The sequence below is a fragment of the Pogoniulus pusillus genome, chromosome 4, assembly GCF_015220805.1.
Source record: "Pogoniulus pusillus isolate bPogPus1 chromosome 4, bPogPus1.pri, whole genome shotgun sequence".
NCBI classification, from domain to species: Eukaryota; Metazoa; Chordata; class Aves; order Piciformes; family Lybiidae; genus Pogoniulus; species Pogoniulus pusillus.
In genome coordinates, this window is record NC_087267.1 from 30,869,607 (window position 1) to 30,885,056 (window position 15,450).

The 15,450-nt window shown below is 46.1% G+C and overlaps 1 protein-coding gene across 1 annotated transcript in view; it reads left to right on the forward strand.

The window, feature by feature from the left end:
* The window catches only part of CELSR1 (cadherin EGF LAG seven-pass G-type receptor 1), a 194,689-nt gene extending 190,695 nt beyond the window's left edge, over positions 1–3,994 (forward strand). Inside the window, exons 34-35 of the mRNA XM_064142457.1 lie at positions 187–451; positions 1,805–3,994. Of these exons, the coding sequence (XP_063998527.1) occupies positions 187–451; positions 1,805–1,829 (290 nt within the window). The 3' untranslated portion in view covers positions 1,830–3,994. The remainder of the gene's footprint in view (positions 1–186; positions 452–1,804) is intronic.
* Positions 3,995–15,450: the final 11,456 nt, after the last annotated feature.

A 15,450-nucleotide genomic window follows, 5' to 3' on the forward strand; every position in this document is an offset into this window, starting at 1 on the left:
TAACCAGTTATGCTGTGGGAAGGTAGTTGATAGTTGCTCAAGTCTAATATTTTGGTTTTGAAAGAAAGCAACAAAGTAGGAGTCTGATTAAGAAATGTAAAATGTCAATTCTTGAATACGTTCAGCTTGATAGAGGAAATCACTGACAGCTTTCAAAGTGCTCATTATACCTCTTTTCCTTAATAGGCATCTTAAAAAATAAAGTCACCTACCCTCCCCCGCTAGTGGATAAGAATATGAAGAACCGACTGCGGGAAAAGCTGTCAGATTACAATCAGACAATGATCTCATCCAGGACTGCTTCTCTTGGGACAAATGATGGGCTCCGCTCTCCTTCAGACTCAGGAGTGACAGTAAAAAGTGCCCGGAGGGACCAGTCTCGAGACCAGCTCAATGGCGTGGCCATGAATGTCCATGTGGGAACAGGACATGCTGACACCTCAGACTCAGAGTAAGTGCCACACTGGAATGCCCTACCAGGCCTCCCATGGTTCCAGTCTTTCCCTTCAGTTTCCAGTACCAAACTCCAACATGAGCAAGAATTTCATCTAGTGACTTAAGCAGAGTATTTCACCAGTGACTGTCCTGATAGTTTGTCCATAACATGTCTCCAGGCCATGGTGTTCACTGACAATAGGACCAAAGTAGGTATCACAGGCAGAATGCCATGACACCTGCCACTGGTCACCCTAGCATACTCTGAATTGGCAAACTGATACATTACTGGCACACTGTATACTAGAGCAAACAAGTGCTGTCCTGTCACCTTGCCACAGGATTAGCTGTGCTTGGCATGGTGGCATGGCCCTTGGTTGCAGCAAACTGAGCTACCATGTTCACACATATTATCTATCCCCTCCCTGCCTGGTGAGTTACTGAGGTTATTGCCTTCCCCAGCCCTTCATGGCTGCACACGTCACCAGAACAAGGATGGGCTTCTTCCAGTGCCTCATGGTGCCAGGCATCTGGGATGGCTTAGCAACACCCACCTGTGGTCAATGCATGCCTTCAGGGATGCTCTGCTCAGGACTGTCTCCTTCATCTTTTGTGTCCCCAGCCCCTCACCTTTTCTCCTGTTGGACCATGGGAAAATTTGTTTTCTCTTCAGTTTTTCACCTGTCCTCCACTTCCGCAGCAGGGAGAGTGTTTGGGACCATTAGGGGCTTAGCATTAATGGGTTGCAGTTAATGCAGCCAGTACAGGCCACCAAGGGAGAAAGAGGAAGGAGCGGGTAAATATGGAGCAGCATTTGCTGTTGCATATCCAGTAAGACCAGTGGGAGCTGGTGTGGGTGTCTGGAGGAGAACAGGTCTGGGCAAGACCCCGGTGAAGAGCACTCCTGAGGAAACCCAGTGCTTTGATGGCGAAAGGTGGTAGGCTTGTAGAGGGGAACATGGGGTGAGTGTTCAGCTAGGCAGAAGGAAACTGTTTTATCTCTGCATCTTTTGCATGATGTAAAAGTGCTGTTGGAGAGCAGATCGCACAAATCTGTCTGAAATACCAGATTTCTAACAGATTGTAAGATTCACATGTGAACCTTGCAGCTTCACCTAAGCATCAGCTAAGCACAGGCCCTCCTAGAGCCTGCTCTAAAGAGTGCATCTCTTATGCACTGTCAGGAAATGTTTCTTCTAGCTGGTCTTCCCCTCCAGGGCAGCATCCTCTTGCAAGTGTTGGATTGGCAAGGCCGGGTAACCTCCCAGAGCATGACTCCTTACTAAAAAGAGTTAGGTGGGTTGGGTGGAGCCGTTTGCCTGTGCCTGTTTAACCCTAAGCCTGCATGATTACTTCTTCTCACTAACAGAGGCAGTAATGAAACTTCAATTTGAACCATCAGGAAACTCTGATTGCTGCTGCACGGTTCTGGACTCCCCGCTGTGGGGTTGCCACCTGCCCACACTGGACTTTGTTGGAGTGGCCGTGTAGTGAGGAGAACAAGGTGGGCATTGATCCCCACATGGTTTCACCTTACGGCAGACTCCTGACTGCTCCCAGCAGAGCCACGCTGCCCAGATGCACCTGCGATAAGGCTGCTGTGCAGCATGCTCCATGCAGCATGAGCCTGTGCCAAAAGGCATGGAAATGGCCACAGAGATGCGCTGCGAGGGATGGATGCCCTCTCGCAGTGAGGACAATGCTCCAGGGCTTGCTTATTACTAGGGAGAACCAAGGGAAAACACTGTTATTGTTGCTGTGTCCTACTGTAAGTCAATCCATCAGCCTTAAGACAGGCACCAGAAGACATCTCTTGTGGAGTTCTTCCAGCTACTTCATGAACCCTTCAGCTTGCTCTGGGCTCTAGGGAGGAATATCCCAACAAGTGTCCTTTTGTTTCTATGCCAGCATCTCTCTCCACCCCCTCATGGACATGTTGTCTTAAGGAAAAAGAAAAATCCTTTATATATATATATAAAAAGTGTAGATACTTTTATATATTTTGTATGGTGTTGCTAAAGAAAAAGAAAATCCTTTGTATATTTTACATTTATACTGATCTTCTTAATTTGATAATGGGAAAACAATTAAAAGAGGTTTTGATATTTTTTTATATGAACATTGCACAATTTTACTTGAATTTGGCGTTTGATAAAGTAACTGAGGTTTGCATGGGAACTACCTTAAGATGCAATGCAGTTTTCAAAGTAACACAGTAAAGATTACATCAAAATCCATTAATATAATTTGTAAGTTTCGTTGACCAATTTTGCATCACTTTAAGACACAGTATGGGTTTTTTTTATAACCTCTTAAAAAAGAAAAACAACAAAAAAGGGGTTGGGTTTTGTTGTGGTTTGGTTTTGGTTGGGTTTTTTTTTTTAATGTGGTATTTTGACCTCTCAAGTGCATTGAAATGGTCAGCAATTGAACTTCAGAGTTAGAATAAGTCATATCTTCATCTAAGATTTCAACACAGCCCTTATCTGAAATAAATCATTATTTCTCTTCTCAAGAACAAGACAGCAAGGGGTGTCATCGTATGGTGTCTTGGTCAGGCTCCATGACAAACCAGCGCTCTGCTCTCCCGAGAGGAAGGCACTCCTCCCGTGGGACAAGTTCTGCCTCAGGCACAGTATTTTGTTGTACTGTTCATTTCTTGCCCACTGGAGTCAGTAGGTTGCTAATCAAAGCAGAAATACAATTCTTTTAAAAGATGTCCAACTCTCACTGCCCAGCTCTTTCACAAAGACCTGGCCTTCTTGCTGTTTCCAAGAGCACAAGGAAGACCAGGTTTCCTATTTCCCACAAAATATGTCGGTTTCACAAGCACAGGAAAGGTAAGTGTAGCCTGTTTGCCATCTTATCCATCCTGCAATGTTTACAGAAAAAGGAAAAAAGAAAAGGTTTGCATCCAACCTGCCCTCTGACACCAAGGCCTTCAGGAGCTCCTTGCTCACGATAGCAGTCTTTGGTTGTGTAACAGTGTATGTGAAAGGGGAAAAAAAACAAACAGAAAATCAGGCAAAATAAAACGCAGAAGTTGAGGGAAAATAAAGAAATAATATATACTCTAATCTTGGTTTCATCATATTTCTATGAGTTTTGAAATGTATCAAGGAGGCCTTTGGAAGGGCAGAGGGAGGAAGGATTCTTTTCCTTTAAAAAGTAGGCAACATACTGTGTAACATTTTCTGACTGCAAGCTTTGAATGTTTTAAGGGTCTGGCACTTGGCTGCATGCTCAGGCGTTGTGTATAACCCACACCAGTTGTTTTTTACATCTGTGTATGTATATTTTGTCCCAGTGAGATGTAGGTAGATTTTATTTTGATCAGAATTGTTGCAGTAAATGAGGGTCAGTTGTATTAATGACAAAAAAAAAAATTAAAACTTATTTTTATGACTTTTTTAAAGCTTTATGGCAGATTAGACACTGGAGGTTTGTTGGGTTTTTTTAACAAATGTATATTTATTAATGTGCAGAACACTGGAATTGCAGCACAGATGAAAGGAGAATTTACAATAAATTAAGAAACAAAAAAGGTTTTGAACTTTTATTCTTTCTCTGGTCATTCATTTTAACTTCGCTACAGATGCTGAAGGTCCACATGGCTTTTTACCAGGATTTAGAAAGCAACAAGAGGGACATACAGGTATGCGTGGCTCTTGCAGAGGAAGAAGCAGCAGTAAAGGATCGGCCACCAGTGCTGCACCCTGCAGGGTGTTGTGGGGCTTTGCTCCATCTGGACACACACACAGATAAATCCCCCTTCCAAACCAGTGCACATTACTGCGGCAGGGTACCACCCTGTGCATTGTGCTTCAGTCCAGACCCAGAGCATTTCTTACACCTGGGGAAATGGTCCATGGAAGAAAACCACACTCTGCTAATCCAGAGCAAAACAGACACCAGGAAAGCACCTGGTGCACTGGGCTTAGAAAAGGAGGTTAAGAGAGGAGGTGAGGCAGCCAGGCCAGCCCATGAAAGCCTGTGGCATTCTTGGCTTTCTCAAGACAGCTGATGTCAAGCTGTGGTCTTGCTCAGTCTGTGCTTACCAGGCTCCCACGCAAGGGTTTTTTGCACATCCCATGAGGCACAGCAGTGATCTGCAAGTCTGCCAGCCTTCTGGAAGTAAAACTGCCTCTCAGTATCACCTGGCCAGCTTTTCTATAAATGTTTCTAAATGTTAGACAATAAACTCAGATGGCAGGGGTGAAAGCAAAGGATCTCCAGTCTGCAAATAGATCTGTCACAACTTGCATTAAACAAACCTAAGCAATTAGCCCAAAGGAAAACTGGTTTAAACTTTATTGTACAAGTGCATTTTTGGGGTGAAAAAGTGTGTTCTTAAGTATTAGCTCCCTTTATTGTGGAAAAGCAGAACTAAGCCTCAGGCTTTCACATAAGCAGGACAGTTACAGGGCAAATCAGTCAATGATCCTGTCTCCAGTAACAACCAACAGCAGATGTTAAGGAAAAGAGGATTATCAGCCACGCATCACAAGAAGGTGGCCTCAGCAAGGTCCGTGGCTTCCAGCACAGTGCACCTCAGGGCTCCCTAGCAGGAGGGGCTATGGTGTCTACAGCAGCCCATTTTTTTCCTCCTTGTTGCGTTTTGGCCCTACATAAATTTACTTCTAGTGCAGAGTGAATTGCCTGATTTGGTCACGAGCAGTAAGAAGATGTTATTACTCATCTTCTGTTTCAGTCCTGTCTCCTGGACACATAGGAGTGGGCACCTTTGCTACCTGCATCACAAAAGGCAGTGAATAATCATTTCTCAGTCACTTTCTCCAGGTCAAAGAGGAAGACAGACTCCATTCTAGAGTGCTTGGGTTGTCTCTTTCCACCTGAACTGATTAGATCTCTGTAATTGTTCCTTGCACAGAAACTTCATCTTTTAGTCTGCTTTCTTGCCCTTCTTCGACCCCTTTCCAAGACTAATCTAGGTTTTCTGGAGACAGCAGAGAGAGAAACGAGACCAGAGCAACCCACAAAATGCAAGTACAAGGCCTACCAAGAACCAATAAAAGACAACTTTGTTTTTAATCTCCATTTAATCCCCTTTTCTTAGCCTAATCTTTACAATGACACTTGGCCTAAACAAATTGCAAGAAAAAAGACTTCACAGTCAGTCTTTGATGAATTTGCACCCCGCACCTCCTCCTATAGAGCTTCTGCCTTGCCTCTGTGCTCCTGTTTGTCCATATGCAATTCACTTTTCCTGCCCATAAGTAGCATTTTGCACTGGAAGTTACATTTTAATCTTTTTTTCTTTTTTGATCCATTCTCCAGTTTCTCATACTGATCTCGGATTTTAGTCCTGTCCGTGAGGATACCTGGAGTCCTTTGGCAGTAACTACAGCCTTTACAAGCTACACTTTTTTCCATCTTTCAAACCATGAATGAAAATATCAAATAAAACTAAGCCCAGGAGGGCTCTTGTAAAACTTCTCTTCTTGCCAAGTGAGTTTCACGCCTACCTCATATCAATTATCATCAGCCCACACTGCTTGTGTTTTGCATATGAGAATAGTGTGAGGCAGCATCAAACCTTTTACAGAAGACATCCCATCTGCTGCTGCTCCTTTATCCACCATGCCAGGTGCCGTATTAAAGCAAATGAGATTAATCTGACCTGTGTTGCAAAAGGACCGTGCTAATTCATTATTGTCCTCTAAATGCTTTAAAGTATTTGTTAGTGCCCCCAGGAGCCCCCTGGAGCTCTGTGCTGGGCTTGTGCCTCCCCTTCTGTTTTGCTAAGACAGCCACTGCTGCCATCCCTCTGCTCAAAGACCGCTGTAAGACACCACACTCCTTCCAACTGAAATAATTTTAGCAAATAAGATCTACTCTGAGTATATTTATATAATTGGAAAGGAGACCCAGACTGCCATCTGAGATGGGACTGCTCTGGGTCATGAGACACTGCAAAGGTGGAGCAGGACCAAGCTACCTCTTATGGAGAGGACTGTGCTTAAGTTGAGAGGATCTCTGTCTCTCTGACAGCTACTCTGTGTTCCAGGGCCTTCTCCAGCCAAACCATGCTTCAGCCTTCAGTCTAGCATGGCCTAAGGTTCCTGGAACCTTCATTTCACTAAAGCCGTATTTATGTCAGATCCACTCATGAAATAGAAATGAATTCAAAAGATCTAGCTTTCCAGGTGCTGCTGCTCTCTTTCATTAAAGTAATTGCAGTGCATCCACTTGAGTGGATTCCTGTATTAGTTTCTTATGGGTTGGGGATTTTTTCCCCCATTCAGATACAACAGCTTGCAATAACACCACCACTTTGGCCAACATTTAGGAAAACGTCTTGCTTTTGGTCAGCAGCTCTTTGGATCTTGTTCACATGCTAAGCCCATACCAACCTTTCCAAATGAAGAATGTAGAGTTGAGTTTGGGGTTTTTTTTGTTCATATGCTCAGGGAAATACTGGAAGGCTGTAGAAAAGTGCCAGTGGAGAGAGCCCACACCAGCATTCATCTCTGCAGGCACAGAGCCCATTGGCACTGCATGGCTGTGGCAGGAATAAACGGTGCAGAAAAATAACAGCAGTGAGATAAGTTTCACATGTGACACTCCAGATCTTCTGCAGCCAGGCACAACACTGGCAGGTTCCAGATGGGCTCCCACAGAGATGGCAGTCCCAGTGGATCCGTAGCCCACAGCTTCTGCTCCAAGTTGCTGGGTACTGCTGGAAAGTCATTCAGTGGCAACAATTCTTTGTGCCAGCCACCACTTGCCAAAGCCAACAGAAGTGTTAGCAGCAGAAAGGCAAACAGGTGGGTTCTGCAATGACAATTACTCAGAAAGGAAAAAAACCCACATTTATGACACATGGCAAACCACTCACAATAAAATAGCTGTGCTGGAGCTAGCACCCTGACGGTACAACGAGATAAGAGCATCTGTCACTCAGAACAGCTGCCTTTCTAGTGCTTGCTCATCAGGTCTAAAAAACAAACAAACAAACAAAACCCCAAAACCTACAGCAGTAATTTCATTAGTATAAAAGCAGCTCCCCAAAGATCATGTTTCAAGAGGGAGAAAGATACTCATTTTAAAGGATATAAATATCTTTTTTACCTGGATCTGTTCAATATAGTCCTGTCAGGTTAGGAGCACCTACAAAACAGCATCAGCTGGCAGAAGCCAGCAAAGTGAGCAGATTTCCAGCTGAAGCAGTAAATCAGGCCTTGACTTTGAGAAAAAAACAGTGCACTTCATTACATCTTTCAAATGTTCTGGATAAAACAAATGAGAAAGCATGGACTGGTTAACTCCTTCATGTCCAGCTGCACATGGAACAGGTTTCAGGGGTGAAAGGGTGAGGGAAGAGCCCTGCTATCTTAGAGTTACGGGTTAGGGTTTGTTCTGCTGATTTAGAATGGTCAAACTGATAGGAGCAAACAAGTAGTTAGGAGGGACCAAGCTGCCATGTCACCAAAGCACATCTGACACACAGCTCTTCTCCACTGGGCTATACAAGGGAAGCCACTTTCCTAGCTGATCTCACCTAGGTTAAGCCAAGCACAAACCAAAATCTTGCATATGTTCTTTCTTGCTCACTCAAATGACATTTCAGTTTCCTACATAGTTATCTGCCCCACTCATGGCCTACAGCAGAGCCAGTGCCCTTGCCACTGAGGTGAGCCTGAAGAGGCTCCTCTCACTGGAGCAGATCAACAGCAGTGTGCTCTGATTTCTTGCAGAGAGTTTAGCTTACCTCAGCAGGTGATGCAGCCACCTGTCACCCTGGGATTTGCTGGAAGCCCTGCCCATGTTAAACCTGCCCCCACTGGGATGGCTTTTCATGACAGGTGCTCAGTACAGCAGCATTAGCTACCAGGACAAGCTGGGGCTGGTGCCCACTGCAATGAAGGGCTTTGATGGATGTGGCAAGCAGCACGCAAATAGAGTTGCCTGCTCAGATTCCCAGGATAAACCTTGTGTGCTTGGATATTTTATACATGTCCTTTCTGATCTGTCAGTGATGTTCAGCCTCTTGCAGAGAAACACCTTAAAAGTCATCAGTCTCAAATCCTCTAGGTCACAAATTCTCCTGACTTCCCTGTAATTCCAGCACTTCTGTTGTACCGCAGAGGAAACACACCAGAGAAGGACAATCTCTGCTCAAGAAAATGGCTGTGTGGCTTAAGTAAAGTTCAAGCACTAGCCACTAATCAGTTGACAGATTTTTTTTCTTGTATTATCTCACTCACCCTAAAAGCCAAGTGTAGAACTAGCTCAGTGTAAAAACCTTATACCAGAAACACTTTCCTTAATATTTAAAGCCAGCACAGGTTATTTTGATCCATTTGTGTAGTTACACAATAGCAATAAGTACTAACGGTACATAAGGTGATCTTAATTTTAAAAGCCATGCCTGAAACCTTTCACACTTGTAATAAGTTGATCAAATTTGCTAACAGAGTTTCTCTCTCATGCAGCTGGTTGGTGTGACACAACCTGTAGAGTCCTTCATGTAGTCCTAGAGAAGTGCAATAGATAAAAGTGTGTGAACTGTAGGAAAGCCCACCTTGAGTAACTAGGTTAATATAAGAACTGTATCTAATCCAGTGTGGCTCTTAAATCCACCAGATGCCTCATATCTAGTTATCTCATTTTTTAAAATATCAGTTCTTTTTAATGTTTGTACTCCAAACTTCTATAATGATTATGGGTTTATACAAAGTCTTATCTAGCAGTAACAAAGCCATACCAAACAGCCTGCTTTGCATCAGACAGGAGCTGTAGCAGGGCTGGGGATGGAGACTTTGAGATGTACACATTGCCAGAGAGATCTGTGCTACTACTCGTTCTTTTTTTTTACGCAAATTTCCCTGAAATCCTTCAAATAAGAGAACAAATTATCTATTGCTGGTTTGACTCCTCAGTCCCTCCTCCTTTGTTGTAGTAAGCAGTGTGTAAGGCCCACGATTTTCCTGCCATGATCGTGTTTGTTCATTAGCCCTGGAGAAAGCAGAGGCCTGGAAGACAGAATCTCTAGAATCAATCATAGAATCATAGAATCAACCAGGTTGGAAGAGACCTCTGAGATCATCCAGTCCAACCTATCACCCAGCCCTACCCAGTCAACCAGACCATGGCACTAAGTGCCTCATCCAGGCTTTTCTTGAACACCTCCAGGGATGGTGCCTCCACCACCTCCCTGGGCAGGCCATTCCAATGGCAAATCACTCTCTCTGCCAACAACTTCCTCCTAACATCCAGCCTATACTTTCCCCGACACAACTTGAGACTGTGTCCCCTTGTTCTACTGCTGGTTGCCTGGGAGAAGAGACCAATCCCCACCTGGCTACAATGTCCCTTCAGGTAGTTGTAGACAGCAATGAGGTCCCCCCTGAGCATCCTCTTCTCCAGGCTAAACAACCCCAATTCCCTCAGCCTCTCCTCATAGGGTTTGTGTTCCAGGCCCCTCACCAGCTTTGTTGCCCTTCTCAGGACATGTTCCAGCACCTCAGCATCTCTCTTGAATTGAGGAGCCCAGAACTGGACACAGTACTCAAGGTGTGGCCTGACCAGTGCAGAGTACAGGGGAAGAATAACCTCCCTTGCCCTACTGGCCACACTGTTCCTGATGCAGGCCAGGATGCCATTGGCTCTCTTGGCCACCTGGGCACACTGCTGGCTCATCTTCAGCTACTATCTATCAGTACCCCCAGGTCCCTTTCCTCCTGGCTGCTCTGCAGCCACTCTGTCCCCAGCCTGTAGCACTGCTTGGGGTTGTTGTGGCCAAAGTGCAGAACCCTGCACTTGGCCTTGTTAAATCTCATCCCATTGGCCTCTGCCCACCCATCCAGCCTGTCCAGGTCCCTCTGCAGGGCTCTCCTACCTTCCAACAGATCAACACCTGCTCCTAGCTTGGTGTCATCTGCAAACTTACTGATGGTGGACTCAATCCCCTCGTCCAGATCATCAATAAAGATATTGAACAGGACTGGGCCCAGCACTGATCCTTGGGGAACACCACTAGTGACTGGCTGCCAACTGGATGTGTCTACAGGACCTACTCTAAGGAAGAGGAGCATGCAGGCATCTTCCCTGCTCCAGAGAAGGTGAGTGAACTTCTCCTCTCTGTTCTGACCAAATTCCATTAAAACCACACAAGAACTGAATGCACAGAGGGATGAAATAACTGGCTTCCATCAAGCTGGCACTACCTATCTCGTGAGTCCTATCTGTTCCACCTACAGGCCTTTTCAGAGGAAAAGGACAAAAAGAATTCACCATTTGTCCAATAGCCCAGCTTCAACTTTGGCAGGTCAACCTGTCCACCATCCAGAACTGCTGGGTAAGAGCTACCACCAGCACAGCTCGCAGAGTACATCCAGCAAATTGCAAGTCCGGAGCCAGAAATCCAGGAGCCCTGCAGCGAAACAAAACAAACCTGAGGAACTCCATCATGAAGCTTCACAGCACTGCTGGAAAAATCGAAGTCAGAGCCAGTCAGATCGCTTTTCTCCTGAAACTCACTGGAAGTAGGTGTGCTGTCACTCTCCCACTCAGGAACTGATGTGTTGTAATTACAAGGCTGGTATTTTCTTGGAAGCATCCTCAAATGATGGTGTCACAGGATTATCAAAGCCCATACTGGGGTAGTCGCCTGGGAAAATTCCACGTTTGCCCTGCTGCCCGGGCTCTCGCTGCCCTGACTGCTGCCCTGACTGCTGCCCTGGCTGCTGCCCGGGCTCTCGCTGCCCTGACTGCTGCCCCGGCTCTCGCTGCCCTGGCTGCTGCCCCGGCTCTCGCTGCCCTGACTGCTGCCCCGGCTGCTGCCCGGGCTCTCACTGCCCTGACTGCTGCCCTAACTGCTGCCCCGGCTCTCGCTGCCCTGACTGCTGCCCCGGCTCTCGCTGCCCTGGCTGCTGCCCTGGCTGCTGCCCCGGCTCTCGCTGCCCTGACTGCTGCCCTGACTGCTGCCCTAACTGCTGCCCCGGCTCTCGCTGCCCTGACTGCTGCCCCGGCTCTCGCTGCCTGGCCCTGCTGGGAGCTGGGCTCTCCAGAGCTGCTGCTTCTCAGCTGGCTCACTGGTGCGCTGAAACGAGTGTGGCTTTAGGCTCTACCTTTACCTTGAGCAAACCCACCGAGGGACAACTTTACCGATCTACTGGCTCAGCAAAAAACCAGGTAAAAACCAAGGGGGGGCAGTGGAGGGGAATTCCCGAAGGCGGGCCCGTTAATGCGCTTGTCTGTAGCCGCCAGCTCCCGCGGCCCACACGGCTGCGGGGCTGAGCGCGGCCTCCTGCCGCCTCCTGGTGCTGGCGCTGGAAATGGCGCCCTGCTGGCAGCGCCGCACTTTTGAGGGACAATTCCACTGCGTTTAGTTCATTAACGCATGAAAATATAGATGTATATATATATATGTGTGTGTGTGTGTGCTAGTTTGAAGCTAGCTAGGATGTTTTGGTGAGAAGAACTAAATTACAGGCTGTGGAAAGAAAACAATGGTGACATCTACTTCGCTCATAGGCTTGCCGAGATGTGTAAGAATGAAAGCAAAACGTAGATAAGGGAGTCTTCTCTTCTGCTGCGAGCTCCGAGCTGGATCTCACTCTCTAACCTCACCCTCCATTTTCTTTTCTAATCCACTTTGCTTCCTAACCTCTTGGCCAAACCTCCATTCTTCCTTGGGACTGGGCTAAGGTTGAGAGGGGCAGGGGGAAGGTGCAGGGGTGGTTGAGAGCCCCTCCTGGGGACTCAGGTTTCTGGGAGGGGAGTTGTGTTTCTGTATTACCTTTTTACCTTGTATATTTCTGTCTATAACTGTATACACTGTAAATATCTGCTTGTATATTGTGCTACCTGTAAATATAAGCTTCATTCGTATTTGCAGAGCCGGCTGGGTCTAGTCTGGGTGATTTCTAAAGTGAGGGGGAGCATGGAACACCCAAACGGTCACAATATATAAGCAAAGGGGGCGTTCTTAAAATGCTAATCATAAACTCTGCATGGTTGCAAGTATGTTCCTCACCAGTGAGACATCCTCTTCACATACTGTCACTATTATCTACCCACTGTGCGTACTACCACTATGCTGTTAACACCCCCATTGCCCATTTTTCTCCCCCTTTCTTGCACGGAAAACAAATCTATTTGCATACCTGTTTGAGTCTGGGGGGTAGTAGTCAGGACTGTTGCAATGTCTTTGCTTGGAGAAATTAAACAATCTAGATTGATTGACAGAAAGAAGCATCAAAGGCATTCAGAGAAATCTGCAGTTTCAGCCTGACTTTTCTCTGGTCCATACTCATCCTCACTGACTGAAGAAGCCACTGTTGCAGAGCAAATGGTGCTGCACACTTCCATGGCCTGATTCCATGGCTGTTTGATAGCAGAGAGATCCCTCTGCAGCTCATCTGCTGTCCCTAGCTGCAGAACCACTACTCATGTAAAGAAGGGACAGCAGGGATCCTTACTAGGCCTCCCTGTACTTTAGCCCCCAAGCCGAAATGATTTTTTTGGGGACAGAAGTTGTATTCTTAATGGTGAAACAGCACAACCCTGCAGGCCAGTCCCATCTCATTACCTGCAGGGATAAGTCAGCACAGATGGTTGCACACAGTCATCTTCAAGGTCCTGAGGACAGCTCGGCCTTGTTCACAGGGGCTGAATGGCAATATGTACACATACAAACTTAAATGCTGCACCTACAAAACTATTTGGGTTTTTTTCTTGTATTTATGCTGAAAAGGTAGACCTATTCTAAAAAGGAGAGGGGGAAGCTTCATAAATTCAGCATGTCAGCTTTATTCCGTGGTTTGCAGCTACAGAGAGCAAGAATGTGAAATTTTTGAAGCAGGAGGATGAAAGGTTCTTTGTCCTACAAGCTGATGGGAATGCTAAGAGCCAGTGTCTTTACTGCTGGGGCCATAAATACCAAGCTGCCACAAAAGTGAATCAAGCCCCTCACAACATCTGTATGACACTTCACCTCGCCAAAGAAGCTGTGCAGGTGAAAACAGAATCAGAGAGCCCTAATCTCTTTGCATGGGGGAATGTCCCTGTCCTCCTGCTCTAGAAGATCAATCGGAAGGAGAAACACTGCCAAGAAGCCACAAAACCAACCAGCAGAGCAATTGAAACACATTCTACACAAAACTTCTGAAATAAAACTGCTCTTGGAGTGCAGTTTCTCAGCCATTATGCACTCAGCAACCCAGGTTTCAGGCTGTAACAGAAACTTCAGTTCAGTTCTAGCCTTCAGCTGACATGACATTGTGGTTTTTCAGTTACACAATCTGATTCTTGTTACCATGTTCTCTACTTTAGAATGGAAAAGCCCTTTAAAAAAAAGTTACTGAGTCTTTGAGACCAAATATTTCACGACCTGGAAAACCTAATAGCAAATTGAAATAGTCTGCTTTCAATCTGTTGCCTTAAGTAAGAGAAAAATGACCCCAAAAAAGTGATAAATCAATGATTTTTTAAAAGCATGTGGCTTCTATGGTAGGGAAAAAAAAAGAAAATTCACTTGCCAGGCAGGTTGCTCTTACCCCATTGAAGGCAAACCTTGGTCAAGTTCCAGCCCTGGAGGGACTGTGTCCCTTACAAGGAGCACAACTGCCCAACGCCAGGCACTGAACTCCAGTCCCACCTTGCTCTTTCACCTTCTTCTATCACAGTATCACAGTATCACCAAGGTTGGAAGAGACCTCATAGATCATCAAGTCTGACCCTTTACCACAGAGCTCAAGGCTAGACCATGGCACCAAGTGCCACATCCAATCCTTCCTTGAACAGCTCCAAGGACGGCAACTCCACCACCTCCCGGGCAGCCCATTCCAGTGCCCAATGACTCTCTCAGTGAAGAACTTTCTCCTCACCTCAAGCCTAAATTTCCCCTGGCGCAGCCTGAGGCTGTGTCCTCTCGTTCTGGTGCTGGCCACCTGGGCACACTGCTGGCTCATGTTCAGGCGGGTCAAGCCATTGCACCTATGCCTCTCTGTGTTTTCACCTTTTTTGTGGTGTCTTGGGCCAGGCTGCAAGTCTCTGGGCAGACTGGAGCAAGAGATCCAGTACATGTTTCTAGACACAACAGTAATACACGCTGGCTAGGTGTGACTGATGTTACTGAAATCACAATCCTTTTTATAAGTACGGTCAGGAATGATGTTGGTGCTGCTCATCTTGTATGTAACAGTGAGAAATGGAGACAGGTACCTCTACAGGCTGCTCTGCCAGGCTTCTCCAAGCAGCGTCTGTGCACAACAGAGTAAAATTGCCCTTGCCAGAACCCCTACATATGAAATGAGCAAGGATCTCATACAGGTCACTATTTAAGAGCCTTACCCAAAAAACAGCATGAGGTGAAAAGAGAAATATACCACTCCCTCTGAGGAGTACAAGCTATTTGGAAATGCTGTTTTAAACATGCAAGCTTCATGTTGCTAGATGCCTGCAATCTGCTATAAAACATCCTATGCAAGAAGCTATTTGCAGTTTGAATTTCACAACTGGCCATTAATTCCTAACTCCCAGTGGTGAAGCGAGATTCAATGGGCACAAGAGTATCAATTGCTTTACCATGTCAAAGGTCTGTGGTCATCATTACAAAACTAGGTTGAGTTGTGCTTGTGCTAGTTTGAAGCAGGGTAGAATGTTTTGATGAAAAGAACTAGATCATAGGCTGTGAAAGGAAAACAATGGTGATGTCTCCTTCCCTCAGAGTCTCGCTGAAGAAGAAACAAAAACATTAGATAACACTCTTGCCATTTTGTCTTTCTGGCTGGGCTTCTGACTGAGCTGCATCTCCCTAACCTCACCTTCCACTCACCTTTGCTTCTTAACCTCTTGGCTGAACCTCTCTTCTTCCTTGGGACTGGAGAAAGGTTGAGAGGGGCAGGGGGAAGGGGCAGGGGTGGTTGAGAGCCCCTCCTGGGGACTCAGGTTTCTGGGAGGGGAGTTGTGTTTCTGTATTACCTTTTACCTTGTGTATTTCTGTATATAACTGTATACACTGTAAATATCTGCTTGTGTATTGTGCTA